Source organism: Artibeus jamaicensis, unplaced genomic scaffold (genome assembly GCF_021234435.1).
Source record: "Artibeus jamaicensis isolate MK-2021 breed Jamaican fruit bat unplaced genomic scaffold, CSHL_Jam_final contig_233, whole genome shotgun sequence".
Lineage (NCBI taxonomy): Eukaryota > Metazoa > Chordata > Mammalia > Chiroptera > Phyllostomidae > Artibeus > Artibeus jamaicensis.
Window position 1 is genome coordinate 34011116 of NW_026521486.1, and position 22136 is coordinate 34033251.

The 22136-nt window shown below is 44.3% G+C and overlaps 1 protein-coding gene across 4 annotated transcripts in view; it reads right to left on the minus strand.

Annotated features, from left to right (window-relative positions):
- Window positions 1–22136, minus strand: part of BCAT1 (branched chain amino acid transaminase 1) — a 100895-nt gene that overhangs the window by 56886 nt on the left and 21873 nt on the right. For 2 of the 4 annotated variants that reach the window (XM_053662256.1, XM_037144823.2), the window contains exons 2-3: window positions 10036–10107; window positions 3345–3545 (exon numbers count right to left, since the gene is read on the minus strand). In XM_053662256.1, coding sequence (XP_053518231.1) covers window positions 3345–3545; window positions 10036–10107 — 273 coding nt within the window. Of the gene's footprint in view, window positions 1–3344; window positions 3546–10035; window positions 10108–10184; window positions 10354–22136 lie in introns of those variants that run through there. The other 2 variants (XM_053662257.1, XM_037144822.2) reach the window with 2 other exon arrangements.

Sequence of the window (22136 nt, forward strand, 5' to 3'; positions counted from 1 at the left end):
ATTCATTTGTGAGTATTCATTAAATAGTACATTATGTTGTTTGCTTTAACAAATTATACTTTATTTCACTAACTACTCCAACCAGAAAAAAAGTCCCTGTTCTCATTTCATTTTCTTCTATATTCCCTACTCACAGCTCACAGTTCTCTCTTTCACTATTTAAAACCTCCACCTGTTTATCTATTAAAAAATACTTTCAGAATTCAAAACCACATGTGGTTGTAGGTCTCAAAATAAAATGGATTCTAAAATCAATAGTGCTAATGAGTGGAAGAGAATGATGCTCAAAAATTACTTACCTATTTATTTTTGAATTAAAAAATACAACAATTATTGAACTTAAAAATCACACTGGCATGCAATAACATGTGTCAGTATAAAGAACAGTCCTACCTATGGAAAAGCCTGAAACGTGAATGTTTCAAACACAGTATTTGGGAAGAAAACCTTTGAAATAGAGTATTTGCCTAACTTTCTTAGCGGGTGTTAAAACGGTAAGGAAGTCCGAGGATCAGATCATGCCGAGTTTGTTTACCAGCCTGTCCCGAGCCCTTTGCACAGTCCCAGCACACAGCAGACACCCAGCATCCCTTCAGTGAGTGAACAGGGAACGGTGCGAATATGACTCAGGGGAAAATTCAGGGGCCCTGAGCTTCTCGGGACACGGCAATCCCACTTCCTAAATTCCTGATACTGTCCTAATGTCTGACCTGTTAAACCTAAGTGACAAAGAGGTAACCAAATGCATCACTCTGTCTCCCCACTTATCACCGATACACATCACGGACAATAGTTTCCAAAAATGGCCACACAATCTGTCAAGGCCCTCATGATTGTCTATAATGATGACATTCCTCATCGAGAGGGGAAGTGTATGTGTGCCCTGGCTGGTATAGCTGAGTGGATTGAGCACAGGCCTGCAAACCAAAGGATTGTGGTTTGATTCCCAGTCAGGGCACATGCCTGGGTTGCAGGCCAGTTCCCAGCAGGGGATACACGAGAGAAACACCATACATTGATGTTTCTCTCCCTCTCTCCTCCCCTCCCCCTCTAAAGATAAATAAATAAAATATTTTTTAAAAAGAGGGGAAGGGTATGTATTCCATCCTTTTGAATTTGGGCAGGTGTTTGTGACAACAGAGTATGGCCGAAGCAATGCTGTAATTTTGAGGCAAGGTCATAAAAAGCACGGAGCTTCTATCAGGGCTGAGTTGCTTGTAACACGCAGCTTTCAAGCGCAAGTCACAGCATCTAGCTATTCTATGGACACCACGCCACACAGACCACAGAGACAAAAAGTGATGCAAAAAAACCCCAGCTTTTCAGCCACCCCCTCTTTGAGGTTCACCAGACATGTGAGTCAGGAAGCTTTTGAGCCAGCTCCAATCCCAGCCACTATCTGAAAGCAACCACATAAGAGACAACAAGCAAGAACAACCAGCAGTTTTAGTCAATCCCCAGAAACATGAATTGCTGTTTCAAGCCATTAATTTTGTTACATTGCAATAGATAACTGATGTAATAACACACAACCCAGTTCTTAATGCAAAGCAGTCCCTGTGTTTCTATTATGCAAGGAACACTAGTAATACAGATTTCGGTTTTTATTTAACAAAGCTAACAGCAATTGAACAGTTTGAAAAAACTACCCTAGTCACAAAAATCTAAATTGACAAAACTAATCAGCTCACTTAAATAGATTTCCAGTGAGTTTTTAAAACCAATGGCCATCAAAATCTTTTTTGACTTTCAAAAATGACATTAATACTTTCTCATTTACTTCCCATAAGGCAGTAGTTCTCAATATATGTAGTTCCAGGAGCATTAACATGACACAGGACAACTTGTTAGAAACCAGAACTTCTGAGGGCGGAGCCTGGATTCCGATGAAAGCTGTTTGAGAATCACTGCCCTCAGCCTCGCCAGATTCCTCCTTTCAGGTTCTTAAGGATTTTATTTCATTTGTTCTCCCCTGTCCACGCCACGTAGGTGAGGGCAGCTATCATGCTTATTTTATAATGAATGAGGCTTAGACTAAATAATAAAAGAACTCATTCCAGTTGGTACATTTAAGACACAAAGATGGGAATGGACGTCTAAATTCAACATTTAGTGGGCACATGGAGGCAGCAAATGTTTCCAATTATTTGAATTTATCATTTTGAACAAGTCAAATGAAGAAGCCTTTTTGTAATATCAGCATAGACAGTCAGGAGTAACATTACAGGGGGTAGGAACTTGGCATTTGAGCCCTGACTCCTCTCTTAATGCTACTTTTGAGCAGGAAAGTTAACTTTTCTGAATCTGCTTCCAAAATAGGTGATAATAATGCTTCAAGCATTAATAATAATAGCTAATACCTGGATGTTCATTATGCGAGTACAGCTCTCTACGCTTAAATGAGTCACCATACCTTATTCTTGTAATAACACTATGAGGTAGGTATTATCACCACCTTGATATCACAGGTAAAGAAACTGGAAGCACAAAGTGATTAAATGCTTCCCGAGTCATACAGGTCCCTGTGGAGCAACAGAGACAGAATTCGAGCCTGGAAAGTCTGAATCCAGAGCCATAGGTTTTCTCAGTTAGAATAATAAAGTACCCAACCAGTACAGGGCACATATCAGGAACTCAATTAAAAAAAGTAACATTATCATTATTGTTATAAATATTTACCATTTCCATCTTTTAGTCCCTTAATAGGTAGACTGTTGTTTGTCTCCAACATCCCAATATTCTGGGAAAGATGTCCAACACATTACAAATAAGTAATATAAAATCAGAGTCAAGGGAACAGGGACTGTGTTGTGTATCTAAGTGTGAATCCTGAGAAGGACCAGAGAAGCATCTCTAAATATTTAATATTTTATACTTATAATTATTCCACTCATGCCTGAGGGATGGCATTTAATTACATGTCCCTTAACATGTATAACTATGCATTACCGCTGATCATAAAAACAAGCACTTAGCATGAAAATCTAACCATAATATTGTACTCAATGGCTTCTCCTCAATTATTAGAAAATCCAGAAGATAGGTGACCTACTACATACTAAAAGTACAGGTTTTTTGATTGCTAATTTTCTTTTCAACTATCCTTCCTATTTGCTGTAAATGATTTTTTATTGACATGCTAGAACACTCAAGATTATCTAAAGAATGAGTTCTTAAGACTTACCCATAATGAGACTCTGCAGGAAAAATTTTAAAGACTTATTACTTCCTTGGGTAAGTACGGTCAGGACCATGCTGCCCAAAAGCTACTGTAGCAAGAAGAGACACCTGATGCTGGCCATGAAGAGCCACCAGGCCACCAGCCCTCACTGCTGTGTGCTTACCTCCACCGCATAGTGCAAAGCCGACGAGCTAGGATGCAAGGACAGGTTTTGAAAAGGCTTGATGTGCGGTTTCTCCCATCCAAACTCCGAGGACCACTCGATTGTCAACATGTGATCCGTGAAAACGGTTCCAAAAACCACATTATCTGCGTCTGGTTTCTCCTTTAAAGTGGTGGCTGGTGTGATTATTAGATCTTTAGCCTGGGGATGAAAAATCAGCACCTTTAAAGAAGAGCAACTGCACACCTTCTGGCACAAGGAAAGAGAGTAAAAAAAAACCCCATAGATTTAAGTCACTGGCCATTAAAAATTGAAATCACTTGACTCTGTTGCTGTCCCCAAAACTTATTTACCTTCTAATTGGGGTGGGGTACCTTCTGACCACCTTCACCCATTGCCCTATCCCTTACACCTCCACTTGACTTGCAAATGTTGGCACCTAACTTAGAAATCTAATATTATGTGAGCCAGACCAATCATGTCTGCATTCAGAATTTAGCCCGCTGTTTGAAATCTCAGCAATGTACACTGCCTAGTAAATATCAGAACCAAAATTCAGTGATATTTAGAAGCAGGGACAAAAATAGCAGATGGGACAAAATGAATCAGAAAAGAGAACACATCTCCTCTTTGTTACCATTATATGGCCCATGTTGAGCGCTTGGCAACGAAGAAAGGAGTGTCTTCTACAATAAATACAGCAGCACCAGCAATAACTTGTTAAAATAAAATAAATGCCATTAAGAACTGAACACCTTGGTGATGGTTATACTTCAACCCTCCCCCTCAAAAAAAAATAAATTCTTGGATAAGCCTTAAACCTCGCGGGGAAACCGCAGAAGCAATGAGCAGAGTGAAGCAACTGTTTTCCTCCTTGAACACAGAGATGTAGAGAATGAACACCAACATATGAATCCTCTGTTCTGTGCCGAGGAAACAATGAACAAAGGGATCTCTTACTGACAGAAAGATAAATAGAGCAATAGGAAATAACCTCACATAGCAGCATTTTGCCAGCACCCCACAGAGCCAGCTTGCCCCTTGCAAATGACCGACCACATGAACATTCAAATCATAGACAACCCCATCACTAACTTTTTCACAGTCCTAGGAAGCTGACAAAAACCCCAGGTGAAGGAGAGGTTTTGGACCAGTTATAAAACATTAATCAGGCACAGGTTCAACCTGTTAAGAAGTTATAAGGATGGTCAAACTCCACTTCCTCTGATACACAGAAGTTCCTATTCACCATTTCTATTCCCAAAATCAAACACAGAATTTCACTTTATATCATCAGCTTTTATTATTTTCAAATGATGTAACTACTTTTCATTAATAGTTCACTGTCTTACAGCTGCCTTATCATTTGGTGTATTATGAATGATAATCCATTTTATTTTAGAATAATATTCAGGCTTAAATGTATTTAAAAACAACCAGAAAGCTCATTACAAATCTAAAATGGAGCACAATATTTCCTCTAAAACTTGGTCCCTAGTTCTCACATTCATATTCCTTTCCACTTCTTTACTTCTTAACCCTTAATTTATTGAACATGAAGAGTAAGCCTGTTTATTATTTTACTTAAATTTTTGACTATAAAGAAGGGAAGAAAAATGAAAAATATAAAGTCTGCAACTACTACCCTGGCAACCACATTCCTTCCCACTTCCTAGAGATGGCCTCCGTTAACAAATTCATTATTTATTTTCCAGTATTTTCTTTGCATGGTTGTTACTTTCAAGGTCACTTATCATTCTTACATTCTCACAGCCTTTGGTGTCCTACATTAGTCACTGAACTAAGACACTTGTCCTCTCAAGTATTTCTTTAGTAAATCTGATGCCTTGACTTCTACTACTCCCTCAGGAGCAAACACCCCGTGTTTCTCCCCTGTTCAATGTCCAGGAACAGATTCAAGTCCAAATATTTTAGCCCAACTAATTCCCTTTTTCCATTGTACCTCTCACTGGTGTGCTGCCTAAGTCTTTTACTTATTATACCAATGCATCCAGCCACAAGTAAATCAAAACCGAACAGGGAGTTGGTTTTCTCACATTAACAAGTCTGGGGGAGTCAGGCCTAGCAATACCCCAGATTATTGATAATCCTGATTATCAGGGTTCTCTGATTCTCATGGCATTCTCCTCAGGGTCAAAAAAGGCTGCTGTGGTGGTAGCTTCAGTTGTAATGATCTGACCACAGTCTAAAGAAAAAGTGGAGAGTCCCTGGCCAGAAGACTCAGTTGGTTGGAGCACCATTCCCATATCACAAAAAGTTGCAAGTTCATTTTTAGTCAGGGCATGTACAGGAGGCAATTAACAGATGTTTTTCTCTCTCTCATGCCCTTCTTCTCTCTAAAATTACTAAACATAACCTCAGGTAAGGATTTTTTTAAAAGCAAAATTGGAGAGGACAATACCAGACATATTTGTTCCCTTTAACCACAAAGTAAAACTTTACCAGAATTTCCCTTATGCCCTATTGGTTAGAAATGTGTCAGATGGACCTCTCCAACCGCAGGGAAGGTGAGGAATGCACGCTTGTCGCCCAGTGAACTGCAATAAGGAACTTCTGTAATATGGAACAAGAGCTGTATTTGGGGTACGATTAGCCCAGTGCTAGAGAACAGTACCCATCCTTAAGAATTCTTGTTCCTATACCTTTGTGTAACATGGAAGAAAAAACAGAAGGACTAACACTTGACTACAGAAATCTCCCCCCACACACACACACACACACACACACACACACACACACACTGTTTTCCTCTCTGCCATTTCTTGCACTTGTAGCACTGGACGTGAGATGTCTCCAGTTTATCCAAACTCTTCTTTCTTCCTCCAGCAGTGAGTGTGGAAACACTATCTGGCACAATAACCTATTCTAGTATCCTCTGCTTTCAAACTCCCTAGCACTAGCTTTCCTTACTCGTCATATTGTCCCTCCATATAGACAGCTCACCCTCCAGAAGGCTTGGTTTGGCTCCATCAAACCCTTTTAATTGATGTGAACAATTGGGAAATGGAAGTCGTGCTTCTTTATCGTGCTGGCCTAATTCTCATTTAGCACAGTAACTATTATACGTATCATTTATGTTTGTCTCAGTTCTAAATTTCACAGAACTTGGATTCATCTTCATGGTTAGATATTGACATAATAGACTGCTACTGCTTTTATTTTTTAAAAATTCAACTGACTATGTTTCATAAAAGACCTTTTGATTGTTGTTTTTACAAACCCTGAAAGAAGCAACATTAAGAACGGTCATGACCCGGTATATAATTTTCACTTTTCTGAACTCTCTCCTTAAAATACTTGTCGACTACCCACATAAGCCAAGACCCAGAAAGATCAACTTACTCAATGGCAAACCAGATATATTGAATAAGGCTTTTTTATGCTCAATTTGGTGTTCTGGTAATAAGAACTTGCTAATACTAGTTAACTTTCTAGAAACTGAATATAAATTATTATATTACCAGGTACTAGTTCTGCTTTAGTAAACCACTACATTCTGCTGTAAGGCATGCAATTCTCAATGGTGTGAATAGCAACCCTCTAACTCTCTGATTTGTGTGTATGGGTTGTCCTAGCTGCACTTTTTCAGAGTAATGCGCTATTTGGTGGCTTTGGAATTTCACCAAGAACTTCAGTTGTCCTTTCCTTGAGAAAATTCCTGTCATTCTGGAAACTAAAAGTAAGAACTATTAACCTGAGTTGAAAAAGAAATTACCTAACAATAATAAATTTAAACAATTAGATGTTACAGTTGAATGAACTGGAAAAGGATATAATATTAACTAACTGTGTGATTGGTTTTGTGTAGGTATGAAATGCAGTTCTAAAGTAAAAATCATTGGCATAAAAGAAACAATTTTATAAACAATTTCAATGAGTGTTCTTTAAAAACGATTTCCTTTTTCTGCCTTTCCAAGTATGGATAAAAAAGTAACTACTTATAAAATCTCCTGCATAATTAATGTCTCTGTCCAATGCACCATATTCCCCGATGACTTTAAGTCAGAATGTTTTACACCATTGGTTTGCCTGTGGAAGAATCTGGAAGGCCACCATGACTGGATTGTGAAATGACAAGAAATACTAACGAAAACAGGGCATATTAAAAAAACAACAAATTCCTAACTCAAAACACATGCTTGGGTAATCTTTTGCTCTGAAATAGGGAAGCTGGTAGCAGGCTTTACAACCTGGGGCAGAGCACCAGAGGACTGCATTAGCCTGCATTTGGGCAAGAGCTTCTGCTCCTCGCCGAATGGTGCACCTGCACGTCCTGCACAGGCCTCAACGCAAACTTTCAAAGCCTATCTCTGCATTACTACTCTATCAGAAATTGCAGAATTTTGTTCTACAGTAAGTGCTTTTTTTAAACTCTGTTTGAAAGGGTTAGGTGCTCTGTTATTGTCTTTTAGAGACAAAACTAATACAGAGGTATGAAGAGAATATCGATTTGGAGTGCCGCATTCTGTGGAGATCTATAAAGCAGGGGAAATTGGAAGAAATAGACAGCTGAACTTTTCGAAACAAAGGAGACTCTGAAGTCCACAAAGAGACCCGTTAGGATTCCTCAGTAATAAGGCACCTCATTGCTAGACCCTGTCGGAACACTGTATTAGCACTGTAAAGTGACTGTTTCAAAATGGGGGAGGGGATGCAATATAAAAACTATCCGCCACAGCCCCGAAAGGCAATTTAAAAGTTACACATGGGGTAACTCAAGAAAGAGGTTAAAAAATGGGTCAAAAGCAAAGATGGTCCTTTAAAATGCACCACTTTCTCTCAAAATTATCAATTTCATTTGCTTCATGACATAGGCACTATGAATACCACCACCATGAGAACACATTTTGATAGGTCAATTCATGAGTATAAAATGTCAATATGCCTCCCTCAACTAAAATCCAATAAACAGAAGTCTAAACGAACAAATAAAGACATTATTTACTTTGTGAATTCTTTACTTTGTAAAATTGTTACTCTGTGTATGAAAGTATAAAGAACGTACCCCCCGCTTTGGGGAAGCACAGTCGTGCCTTTCCCTTCCCCCTCTTCTCCCCTCTCAGGGGTGCATCTCCTAAACTCTAAGGGACCTCAGGAGTCTTGTAGCCAAGGGAGCAGCGGGCTAGTCTTGTAGCCAGGGGAGCAGGGGAGCAGCAGGCAGCAGGCTGTCCTGGGCTAGCCCCCCAAACCCGTCTCCAAGGCCCCTTCTCTCTGACTTCTCAGTGAGCTGACAGCAGCCCTGCCTAGACTCTCTGCTGCTGCTTCCATCCTAAGCCCTTGGTTCACTGTCCCATCTTTAATAAATGTACTCTCCAAGAAAAATATAAAGGCCTTTTGGGAAAAATTGTATTCATCTATATACCCTTTGAGTAATCTATTTACTGTATAAGATGACCCTTAGAGATGATCAAGTAAGAGTCCTTTTTATCTCATTCTTTCAAGGACCCGTATCTCAAAATTGAAGTCCCCAGAAATGTATTAGCATTTAGTCTTAATAGAGAAAGCAGACTGACTACAATGTTATAGAGGATATTCTCTTTAAAGGACCAATATGGACAAATAAAATCCACATACTTATTTTTGTGAAGAAATTCCTATATTCCATTGTGTTTTGATTTTTCAAAAAATCCTGAGTGCAGGGACCTTACCTTGACTGTATCTTCAGATTTCCAGTGCCTGACCCAATCTCTGGTACACAGTAAAAGCTGCAGGGGGTGGCTGCAGAACTGACAGGTCGAGTTTTACTCCCTCTCCCAACCCTGCCAGGCATGAGATCATGAGGACACTCCGTGCTGTGGGTGACCACGGACAGTGCCTGAAGCAGGCAGCAGGAGAGCGGAACCAGGCATAAAAAGCAGCAGCAAAAAAGCTCAGTGGCTGGGGAGGGGAGGAGAGGGGGAGGGGGAGGGGGAGGTGATGATGACTACAGAGAAAATAATACCTTACACGTGTATTTTTTTATTGGTTTCAAAGTACTTTTACAGGGTTCTTTTTCAGTTGCTCCTCATTATTCTTCTGGGAAGTATGAGATTTAATATATAAAGCCATAATTCATTGGGAAAAGAAGAAAATTTTACTGTAAGATATTATTCGGTGCTGCTTAAAGAGAAAAATCACAAGTTTAACTTTTTGTACAAGTGGAGTTGAGGGTTGTCCGTATACAGTCAGATAAACCTTTAGGTGAATATTCATGAATTGATATCTTTCCAATAAATATTGATGATACATGGAATACTATAACCAATCATTAACTGCTAGGTAGTTTTAGATGTGACGTATATACGCCTGCTCCTCAAATTACTTTTACAAGGCATAGCGACATATCAAACTACTGTACCCATGGCCAGTGTTGCTTGGTTGGTGTGCCCTCTATAAACCAGAAGGTTGTGGGTTTGATTCCTGGTCAGGGCACATGCCCAGGTTGCAGGTTCAGTCCCTGGTCAGGATCCATGCACAGAAAAGAGGTAAATGATTCATGTTTCTCTCCTTCTCTCTCTTCCTCCCTTCCCCTCTCTCTCTAAAACCAATAAGCATGCCCTCCGAGTGAGGCTTTAAAAACAAAACAGAAAAACTACTGCATAACCAGCACAGGGAAAATTGCCCCAAATGTCAACAAGAAATTAATTTCTTCAGCTGAATTGTTTCACTTCACCTCTGGCACATAATTTACCTTTAAAGTTCTCACGGCCGCATTGGATCCTGCTTCTCTGGCACACTCTTCCAAGCATCCATTATTGCAGTCCTTAAAGAGGAATGAAACCCATTAATTAAGCAAAACCAGGTGGGTACCAGGGGCCTGGGGTGATCAGTACCACTCACCATCACGATTGTGCTCTGCTGTAGCACCCAAGCAAACAGGAGGAGGAGGCTGGAACACCCAGGCACAGCCCCACAGGAAAAGGTCCTGAGGGCGATGTCCTTCACCTTCCACCCTGCCCCAGGTCGTGACTGGCTTGTGCCGACTGCTTAAAAATCCAGGTTAGCCCTACAGAGCCACAGTTCACCAGCAAAGAACAAGAAGGCAATTGTCTCCCTTATAGCTGAGCAAATAGTCTAGTCCAGGGTTTTAAGCCATTTATAGAAAAATCTCCAGGGTGCGCTCAGCCTCGTGGTCTTGTCAATCTCTGGCGTACAATAGCGAGCCCGGAAAAGGGACGGGGAGGAGAGTGCACCGCGTTCTCCCAGCCAGGGTCCTCAGAGGCAGGCGAATGGACACCAGAGGCTAAAGACAAAACTTCATGGAACTGGGGGTAATTTAAAAGATACTTAAGGACACAGTGGAAGAATGGCAAATTAGAGAAAGATGCAGACCTTTAAAAAATTTTAACACAGCCTAATTTGCTAAGTAACTGCGGGAGAGAGGGAAGAAAGGGAACCGAGGAGGCAGAGGCTGCGGGCAAAATGTTTTGGGGTGGCAAAGGCACGTAGGATGTGGCTGTCAGTTCTGGCAGCCCAGAAATCCCGCCCTCCCGCCTCCTTCCCCAATGCGGTTTCCATGGCGACTCTCACATTCCCTGGTGGGGGTGCTCTCTGCGCTTCCCGCACATCTCTCTCCGAGGGGCTTCAGACTTGGCCGGCGGGGTCCTATCTGAGGCGGAGTTCGCAGCCTAGGACCCTAGATTTCTGGCAGGGCTGTGGTAAGAGACATCTCGGTGGAGGCAGAACCGGTGCAAGGCGACGCAGATCGTTGCAGGCAGGGGCGTCAATGCGCCCGGCCAGGCCCGCGTGCTTACGAGACCCGGACTCTAATCCACCCCCCTTCCTCCAGCGCGGAGGCTCCAGGTACCTGGCGGGCGAGGGCCGCGGCAGCATGGGGCAGGCTGGCCATGGAGAGGCTCCGGGAGCTCCGGGGGCTGCAGAGAACGGCTGTGGCGGCTCGCAGTGCGCGGCTGGGCGCGAAAGCGAGCGACACCGACCGCATGGAGTCGGCTGCCACCGTCCCTGGCCCAACGCAAGGTCGAGATGCAGGAAACCACGCATCCTCTCACGCAGACCCTCCACCCTCCTGGTCCCTCTTGAGTCGGAAAACCAAAGGCCTACTCCCTGCCACCGGATGTCTCGGGCTGGGGCACAAGAGTGCGTGCCACCAGGGCCCACCTTTCTGAGTGCAGGCACTTCGCTAGCACCCTTGCTTACTAACAATCTCTGGGGGAGCAGGCTGGAAACGCCCCTCGGCCAAAATGAAGGCAACGTGGGGGGAGGAATATATTTACATAGGGCATATTTCCCATTGACAAACCAACGAAAGGCAGTACCCCATTCTGATGCCCTCCCCTCACTCCCTGGAGAGTTGCAGCCCCGCTTGCGCAGTTGCGCATCGGGTCTTGTCTGCCACCCAGGGCCCTGTGCAGACTAAGTCGGACTGTAACTCGGTATTGCAGGGCCACCAGGTTTACATCCCGTAAGAGCTGTTTCTACCCACAGACCTTGATGCCACTTGGATCCACCTGTCCATCATTTTCAGACAAAATAGATCATCGACAACTCCCAATGAAACTGTTTTTGACAGTTTTCTGATACAGGCCTGTAATAGCAATATTTAGAAGCTGGGCTGGAAAAGGGATGTTTGAAATACTACCGGAATGGAAAGAGAAAAGAGGAATCATAATGCCTGTTGAAAGGGCGCAGCCAGCCCCACCGGCTACTGCGGCACCAGTGCCGGTTTACTCTTCAAGCCTGTCCCAGCACTGGAAGTGACTGGAGCAAGAACAGAACCTCACCCTACAGCCTCAGGCAGAATATAACTTTAGAGCACACTGCAGCATCAACGCCCCACACAGTAGCTATGCCCCCACCACTTTTAATTCAATTATAAGAAAACTGGAAGCCCCAAGCCTCAAGGCTAGTGCGCCACTCCACACCACACCCCTCTCCCTTCTCAGCGAGTGAACGAAATCTTTATCCTCTACACTTCCTTCTCTTTGTGAATTCCTTCACAGCCCACCTTAACTTTTTGGTGGGCCATACAGGGACATTCTCTATTTCTCCCTCTCCTCCAGCTTCCTGAGACTTGGGACTAGAGGATTAGTGGGCTGTGGAAGCTGGACCCTAGTCCCGTGTCTGTGAGGTTTGGAGAGAGGATTCTAAACCTTCTCCATCTGTTTGGACTCCTCGGACAGGATGCTCCCCACCCGTCTTAATGGCCAGCCGTTGGTAGGTCTCTCTGAATCTCAGACGAAAACTCCTATCAAAGGTGATAGCTTATACCCTTGTCACTTCGTAAACCCCAGTACTGAGTCTATCACTTTCACAGGGTTTCAGCTGGGAGGGACGCCTCAAACCATCCCCTTGCTGGTTTGGTCTCCTCTTGGGCCCGGGACGCCTGGCTCTGGGGCAGAACCTGGGTTCAGTCTGCTCTCAGGCTCGAGGACGCTCGCTCTGGCCACAGACCTCTGGGTCTTGTGAGCTGGGGATGCCCTTCTCAAACCTCCCCCCACCTCCAGTTGTTATTGTCCCTGAGATATTCTTCCCTTTTCTGTAGTTCTCACCGTGGGCAATATTCAAATATCCCGCCTAAGGAATCCCCACTGGGTTGTGTACGTAAGAACTCAAGCCCATGCACTTGATTTTCTATTGCAACACAGCCTGGCCTCAATACAAACTGCCTGACCAGGAAGTCTGGCCCATGAATGAATCTCTTAACTGTAATATTATCCTCCAACTTGACTGGTACTCTCACTGCTCTGAGAAATGGTCTGAGGTTCCTTACATTCCGGCCCTTTTCAAACTCTCACCATCCTGATCTCTGCACTTCCTGTCACGTGTTCTTATTACACCTACTTCCCTTCCACCTCCATCTTCCCAAGATTCGGATGACCTCCCCCTCTCTGCACCTCCTCCTCCATATGCCCTGTCATGTGACTCTTCATCACCCTTTCCACCAGCTCTCCCTACCCCTCTTCTGATTGGGTTTCTCCTGGCCATACCATCAAGCCATCTCTTTCAGACACCTCCCAAGCCTGTGACCCAGTTCCCTCTCCGTGAGGTCGCTGGATCGGAAGGCATTACTCCTTTTCAATGTCAGACCTCTCCCAAACTGAGGTCAGACCTGGCAGTTTTTTGGCAAACCCAGCTAAGACTACAAATCGGTCTGAGTATCTCACTCTGTCCTATGACCTCTCCTGGAGAGAAACTCATATTATCTTTTCTACGTGTACCAATTTGGGAGGAGAAGATGTATTTGGCCCAAGGGGTGGGAGTATGGGGATGACCTAAACCGGAGGCAGCCTAATACTTACGCCTCCAGCACCACGGCCATCCCTGACCAGGACGCCAACTGGAACGACCAAACTAAGTCCCCTGACTACAGTAAATGGAATCACATGCTCTCCTGCCTCACAAAGGGGATGAAGGGGCCACTACTGAGCTTGTTAACTATGCCAAGGTCATAAGCCTGTGAGGCAAGTGGAGCCAAGATAGCAAAAGGGCCTGGCTTTGTCCTTTCACCTATTGTCTCCCCGATATGTCTGCCTGGGGCCTGAGTGCAATGTCAGCCTAAATTATGAGCCTTCAAAAAGGCTTTTAAATAAGAAGCAGTGAATCAGGCCGACTTGAACTGGGGAAAGGAGGAGGGCAGTTTATTCTGGGTAAAAGCAGGTACATCTGGTCTGGTTTTAGAATTGCTTTTGTTCAGTCCTAAAGATAATACAGCTATAATTTTGATTAGAAAACAATATTCCCTTCCTCCTCCCCCAACCTTCCTTCATACGATGAACAGAAAATCCTCTTTTACTGGGGTGGAGTCCTAAGCTACAAAGATCATGCAGGCAGGCAGGTCTCCCAGAAACCTAGTGTCCCCAGAAAGCTAGTCTCTCTTTTTCTGAAATCCTCTCCCACAGGACAAGATTAATGATTTTAGAGAGGGAGGGAGGGAGGGAAAGAATGAGTAAAAGAGAAGCATCTATCAGCTGCCTCTCAAATGCTGCTGCCCCAAACCAGGGATGGAACCAGCAACCTACCATATTTTTTGGACTATAAGATGTACCCCCCTGCCAAAATTTGGGAGGAATAATGGTTATTATTGCTGCTGTTGAGTTCTGTTTACATTTCCATTGGTGAACTATTATGTTATTAAATATTTTACATTTTTTGCTTCAATTTTTTTCTCCTCCTCTAAAACTTAGATGTGTCTTATGGTTCGAAAAAATACAGGTAAGTGTGTGCCCTGACCTGGAATGGAACCCGCAGCCTCTTGGTGCACGGGACGACATCCAACCAACTGAGCCACCTGGCCAGGGTTGGGGTCTGTTTCTAAAGAAATTTAAAATCAAATTTTAAAATTAAAAAATAAAGAATTAGTAAACTAAGGCCAGGTTAAAAGCCTGGCCAGGTAGCTCAGCTGGTTAAAGCATCATCCCAATACACCAAGGTTGCAGGTTCAATGTCCGGTCAGGACACATAGAAGAATCAACCAATGGATGCATAGATAAGTGGAAGAACAAAATTGATGTTTCTCTCTCTCTCTCCTTCTCAATAATAAATAAATAAAGATGGAGTAAACTCTAGAGCTTCCAGTTTGAGACTCCAGCCCAAAGCTTAAGAATAAGAAACCCTTAGTTCAAGAATCATAAACAACTTTTTTGCATTCAAAAGGTTGCTGTAAATGTCCTCATCAGGCATTCATTCAGAGCCTGTTATTGTTTTAAAGGCAGCAGCCACAAGTACACAACTTCGGTTTTCTTGCTATTTTAAAGGTTACCTGTAAATCCGCCCTTTTCCGTGAAGAAAGCAGATATAACACAAGAATGGTGCTGTGGACTCGTGACCACGGTGTCACCTCTGCCTTTCAGAGCCCAACTCTGTGCAAGTGCCATCTCTGTTAACTGCCCCTGCTTCCTCCCCCTCCAGGGACTCTAGTTTGACTTTCGTCCACTTATTCTGTCTAAACACCTTCAGGTTCCTAATAGCCTTCATTTTGCTCAACCCAACGGTTTTGCTTCCTGTGCACTTCCAGGGCTGCATCTATATGCTGATGACTGAAGTATACACTTTTTCGTGCTGCCTCTTTCCTGAACAGTAAGTACTTAATGGTGTAAAAAAAAATCTATCTAACATATTTTGGTGTCTGTTGCATTTGTGACTGCGCTGGGCTAGGTGCTGGGGTGCAGTGGGAAGCCTACGCCCACCCCATTATCATAAATTGCCTCCATCCCAGGAGAAAAAGTGCTGCTTCTGTTAGTGTTAACTAACCTCATAGAGGTCAAACTGCCCATGTAACAAGGGCCACCAATGCTTTACGAGCCTCTAATAATGGGATGTAACAGACTTAGAAAGGTCTCCAAAGGCTGTCCAGCAAGGGATTTTTTTTTAATTGAATGTACTGGGTTGACACTGATTAATAAAATGATAAGGGTTTGTGGTGCAAGATTCTATAACACATCATCTATACACTGTATTGTGTGTTTACCACCCAAGGTACGTCTTTGTCCATCATCACTAATTCCCCTTATACCCTCTACCCCTTCCTCCCGCCCCCTCCTGGCAGGCAAACACCACACTGCTGTGTATGTCTGTGAGTTTCTTTTCTTTTTTGCCTCCCCCACCCCGCTTCACAGCTGTCATACTGCTCTTCCAGCAAGGGATTCTTAAGCACCTGGAAGATTAAAAACTATACATATATTATAAGAAGAAGGGGTGAAGAATATCTGGAGTGAAAATGAGTTCCAAGCCAGAAGGACATCTCTGAGAAGGGAAGGAACCTGGTGATTGCAAGGGTTCAAAAGAGAGCCAGGCCTGGGGTAGAGACAAGCAAAGGGTGCTCAGTCCAGGGTGAGACTGGGAGGGTAGGAAAAGGGGCAAACATGTAGTGTCTTAATAGAGAGAGTTAAAGGATAAGGTTCCCTCACAAAAAGTTCAAAGCATGACTGTCCCTTCTGGAGTCTCCAAACACTGTAACCAAAAGTAGGCCCAGTGCCTGCCCCTGCAAAACTCAATACTTGAGAGGCAGGTGCTGATATAAAGGAAAGTGGTTTATTTTCAGGTGCAGGCATCGTGGAAGATGGGGGACTCATGTCTCAAAGCCCATCACCACCTCTTAGTAGAGACAGATTTTTCACAAGGAGGAGAGGGAAACAGAACAAAGAGATCAAGGGAGGGGTCGAAAAGTTCTCTATGTGCCCACAAGCCCAGTCCATTCCAATAAGGCAAGTGACGGTCCGGCGTGGACCATCCCAGTTTAGTGAGTCTGGCTTCACGTCATCCTGGCTCCACCTCATCCTGACCCACGGATGAAGGTCAGCAAATCTCTCGGAGCTGGGATGCTTGAAGAACAGAATCTATACTTTTTAAAACTAGTTCCTAGGATTCTCATACAAACATGCTATTCAACTATCAGCTACATATTAGTGAGAGTCAGCATTTACAGAAACAATGTGAAAAGAATGGTGGGGTGGGTCACAACTCCCCACCAGTATATTTCCCACTGTTACACAGCCACTTCTCTCCCTCACAGCTGCCCCTCTCCCCTGGAGATGGTCTCTCAGGTGCCCCCCCCCACGCTCCCTTCTTCTCCCATCTGATATAATCTTCATGCTGTAATCAGAGTATTCACTTTAAAAAACTTTCTCTAAACCAGTCTCTCCCCACCTCAAAACCAGGATAGTACCTGCTGGTGGCTCAGGAAGTTATAGGCACTTGGAGTAAACACCTCTTTTCTAGTACTCGGAACCGCCCCTCTACCACCACCACCACCACATACCACAGGCTCTATTTACAGGTCTGCAGAGGCCGGCTAAATGTCCCAAGGTCAGACACCTGCAGGTCAAGTCAGTTTTACCGCAAGGTTGGTAATCCTGCCTACAATTCCAATGGCTCCCATTATGACTCTGGGCCCCCCAAGTACACATTTGAGCATGTATAACATTGTATTTTCCCAAGATCAAATTGTATTTTCCAAGGATAACCGCCACCTTACCCTTCCTTACAAATGCTCTTCTGCTCAACCCCATCATGAGGTGGAGTTTATTTTCCCCACCCTTTTGAATCTGGGTGGGCCCTGTGACTTTTTTGACCAGTAGAATATGGCCAGAGTGTAAGAGTGATGCTGTACCAATTCCAGACGCACACTTTTAACTGACCTGGCAGCTTTTGCTTCCTTCCTCGTGAGAGCTCTTGGGTCTTCCCCATTCAGAACCCAGCCGCCTGCTGTAGGAAGCCCAAGACCCTGCAGAGGCGCACCAATCAGCAGTCCCAGATAAGCTCCCAGCAGACATGCAGCATCAACCGCTCTCCAAGTGAATTGTCTGTCTTGAACATTCAGTCCAGTTAAGGCTTCAGATGACTGAAACCACGTGATAGACCCCAGACTAAAACCGCCCAGCTGAGCCCAGACAATCTAGCAGACTGCTTATACGGCAATGTAACCAGAACGGCATGTCAGCCAACATGTTTATTTAGTTATTTATGAAAGTAACCTAATCCATGAGTCAGACACACAAAAAAGGAGTAAAACAAATGAGATAAACATGAAATAATTAGCATTTTTAAACATTTTTCTACTTACGATAGTTTTCTTGTACCATCCCTGGCTAAAGGTCCAATATACACAAGGGCCAAGTAATCATACATGATAATAGATAGAAAGGCCCTTTCTTATTAAGACTATTCATTTTTAGAGAGAAGGGAAGGAAGAGAAAAGGAGAGAGAGAAATAGGACCTTTCGGTTTGCAAGCCGGCACTCAATCCACTGAGCCACACCAGCCAGGGAGATATAAATGTCTTTTAAACAGTCTCGTGATGATCCCAAAACCCCGCGGCCCACTGTTTGCCAGTTCTGACTGAATCACTGATATTTTTTATCTCAGAATATGGATAATGGAGCACTTGCAATGAGACATGGAAAACTAGCCCTGGCCACTGTGGCTCAGGTGGTTGGAGCGTCCTCCCATTACCGTAAGACGACAGATTTGATACCCAGGCTGGACACGCACCATCCCCTGTCCAGGCATGAACGGGAGGCAACAGCTCTTGTATCGACGTTTCTCTCTCTCCCTTTCTCTGTCTCTAACCAGTAATGAAAAACTGTCTTTGGGTGAGGTGAGAGTTAAAAAATGAAAGCAAGAAAGAAAAATATTAACTCTTTTTTTCATGTTTTCTGCTTTTTCCATGATGAATATTTCCATTATTCTGGTTTTATGCTGTTAATTTTATTTGCAGAAATCTTTTTAAGCCAGTTGTTTCTTTTCCCAAGATTATTAATTAACACTGAATGGCATAAGCTGTAAATCTCCTTAACCCGGCTCCCATAATCACGATCACAACTCACTAAGTGCATGCACACACACAGTGCAGACGACCCCTCTGAGCAGTCATGCCAGCTGCCCCTCCCCCTCACCAAGACGCTGCTCCTAGTCTGTGACACTGTGTCACTGTGACTGCCAGCGGGGAGCACCTGTGTCAACCCATGTGAGTTCAATATAAGTATGATTTAATTTTTTCCTATGTGTGGTAGAAAAGGTAAATAAATACACATAATTAGTGCTTCTGACACCGCGGTGTCTCCATTATACATCCTAGGTGCACTCGCTCCACCTTGAAACTACTGGGCTCAAAAGTACGAACTCCTGAGCTCAGTCTGTGGGGCTCTGCATGTGGTGGAGCTGCCCATCCATCAAATTTTCTCTTCCTTTGTGTCTCCATTCCTTCCCCTGGTCCTCATCTGAACTCCCCATTTCCTTCACACACACAGGAAACGCTTACCCATGCCAGTGCCCAGGTCATCTCGAGGTGCCCCAAAAAGGGGGAACAGGTGGCCAGGGAGACAGACAACGTGAGATGATTAAAAATCTCATCTCATGTTTGGAAACAACTCAGGTTATGGCTTTGCTTTTGACAGAAATAGACTCACATACTCTCTCCTGAGAGGGAGAAACTAATCCTAACTAAATGAGGCTTGTTGCTTCAAAATCCAAGGTATTATGTCCAGGACGGCTTTGGAGAATAATTTGTTTTACACCAGAACAGAAGTAGCTGCCCTGCTTTCGAGAGTGCAGGTGTTTAATACGTACGTACATGGTAAATAGGGAAAATCAAGAAGTAGTTGATGATGGACAATGGACAAAAGGAAAATTACCTATTTTCAAAAGCTATAATCTTTTGGGGAAAGTTACAATGCTTTTCCTGTGAGTGTAATGTTTGTTCAAGAAACTATAAAACACCAACCTCTCTCAGATACGTCCCTTCTCTGTCAGAAGTAAACAGGGCACGTACCACCTCCTCCTCTTCGAGACCATTCCAAGTATGGGGCAGAGACCCAGATGGGATGAGAAAGCCCACCAAGCTTCCTCATGGTGAAAATGCCAAGGGCACACCTCATGTGCTTGTTATTCCTGGAGTGCCTTTTATGCACCTCGAGTGCTTGAATATTCATATGAAACAATGAAGCACGGAGCCATACCACCTGCCACCTGGCTGAATAAGGGCTCCTCACCAGGTCTGATGATTACAGACCACAGTCGAGGGGATGAAAGAAGGCTAGCAAAATTTGTCTTCCTCCTGCTGCCTCCATCATTCACATAGACTGAACGGTGGGTACCACCGCACACACCAAAACTTCCGGTTTCGGGTGTCATCTTCCACGGGAGTGGGAGCGTCAAGTACCAATGAGGCAAAGGCACGAGGCCTGATAAATGGGTCTGTGGAGGCTTGATCAGAAGAGGTTTAACTGATGCAATAATCTGACCTCCCTTTCTTTAGCCCTGGTGGTTCTGCAGCTTGCTGGACAATTTAGAGTGAATGAAAAAAAACATACTTTGCTTTTGTAGAGTGGGAGGGATGAGCACTGTGAAAACAGAGGTGGGAAAAGGGTCCTGGGGAGATGCTTCCTCCGGTGGGTGAGACTCGGGAAAGACTTAGAGAAAGGTGGAGCACCTGGAAGCGAACTTCCTAACACGTGTGGAAGTTCTGCAGGTCAGAGACACTAGTTCAGCCCGCCAGGTACTAGAACAGTTATGACACCGGGGTTGCCCTGCTGGTTCGTGTGCAGTCCCCTCCTGCCTGGGCAGTAACTTTATTGTTTGGGATTTCCAGTGCGTAGGACACAGTCACGCACTCCACGGCCCTGCCTCCCTTCTGTGACTTTCAGCCTATGGAAAATGCCATGGATACTTACTCTACAGACTTCCAGAAGCACATCGAAGGAAAGCATGGAGAAAAGGGATGGGAAAATGCTACAACAAAACAGGCTGGGCACCTTCTAGACAACAAATATTTAGTTCTCACAGTTCCGGAGGCGGGAGCCCGATGCCAGCAGGGCTAAGTGAGGGCCCTCTTTAGCGTTGCAGACTTTTTGTTGTGTCCTCAAGTGGTGAAAGGGGCAAGGAATCTCTCTGGAACCTCTTTAATAAGACTTAATCCTACTGCAGGCGGGCTGGGAACCTCCCTGAGGGCCCATGTCCTCATACCACCGCATTTGGGGGGTATGGCCATAAAAAAAAAGAAAAAAACACCCTAATTATTTCATGTTTGTTAGGTAATGAAATCAACACACACACACTAGTGAAAGAACCAGGGTTTTTATAAGCTGGCATGTGAACCTGTTTTCTTCAATTGAGACATCCAAGACTGGAGAGTTAACTTATTTGAGCAGATGACAGCCTCACTCTGACAAAGACACAAGCATGCACACCCAAACACAAGGCGTTCTTTACGTGAACATGCTCCCGAACAACCACCGCCCGCTAGCATGGGCACCCTGCATCGGGCCCTCGATTCTACACACACTTCATACTCGTAACACCACCTACAAGGCAGATGTTATGATCATAAACCCCGTCTGCCGGATGAGAAAACTGGCCACAGTGCTCACCGCTGTGATTCATTACGAACACAAAAGGACAGAGCAGAGGGAATCGGCGACGGGACAAAGTCCAGAGGAAACCAGACGGAAGCTTCCAGGCGTCCTCTCCCTGCAGTCACACCGGCTGCACTGCATTCCTCCTCCACCCTGTTACAACCCATGAAATGCCGTCTGCCATGGGAGCTCATTAGAGGCTCAGGGCTAAGGCTTCCGTTTCGGGGTTGGTCCAGTGGCACCCTCTACCTAGCAGATACCGAAATTGCAGGCTCTCAAGGACAAGAGCAGGTGTTCCCCAGAAACCACATTGCTTATGTAAATCAGGGGTGTCAAACTCGTTTTCACTGGGGGCCACATCAGTCTTGAGGTTGCCTTCAAAGGGCCAAATGTAATTTTAGGACTGTACAAATGTAACTACTCTTTAACTAGGGACAAGGAGCTCGGCACTGCCGCCGGGTAGAAACAAGGTGCTGGGCTGTATATAAAACAAGGTGGAGGGCTGGATTCAGCCCACAAGCCTTGTGTTTGCCACCTGTGATATAAATAGTTTAGGCACAGCAAGCCACTCTTATCAGGGACTTGTGGAAACCTTCCAGACATCACAATTCCCAGACACCACCCAAGGGCCAGTCTTGCAAGTAGATCTTTTCAAGTCCAGCAGTCTCAGGCCTGCTTGTTCACTCTCCTTCTGCACAGGAGGAAGCTGAGAGGATGTACTGTGCTGCTGTCGGTCTGTCAAAAGCAGTGCTAGCGGCTAGAAATGCCTGGGGCCCAGTGAGCTCCCCCTGACATCTCCTCTTTCTAAACCCATGTTATAGCTGGACCAGACTTTACGGTTCTAAATAAGGTTTGCAGGACATCCTTCATCAATAACCTTCACAAAACTTTGAAGGAAAAAATGACTTATCACTTATAAGTTTATCACGTGTAGGCCCCCTCGGGATAAGAATTTATCACATGAGGGGGCCCATAGCAAGATC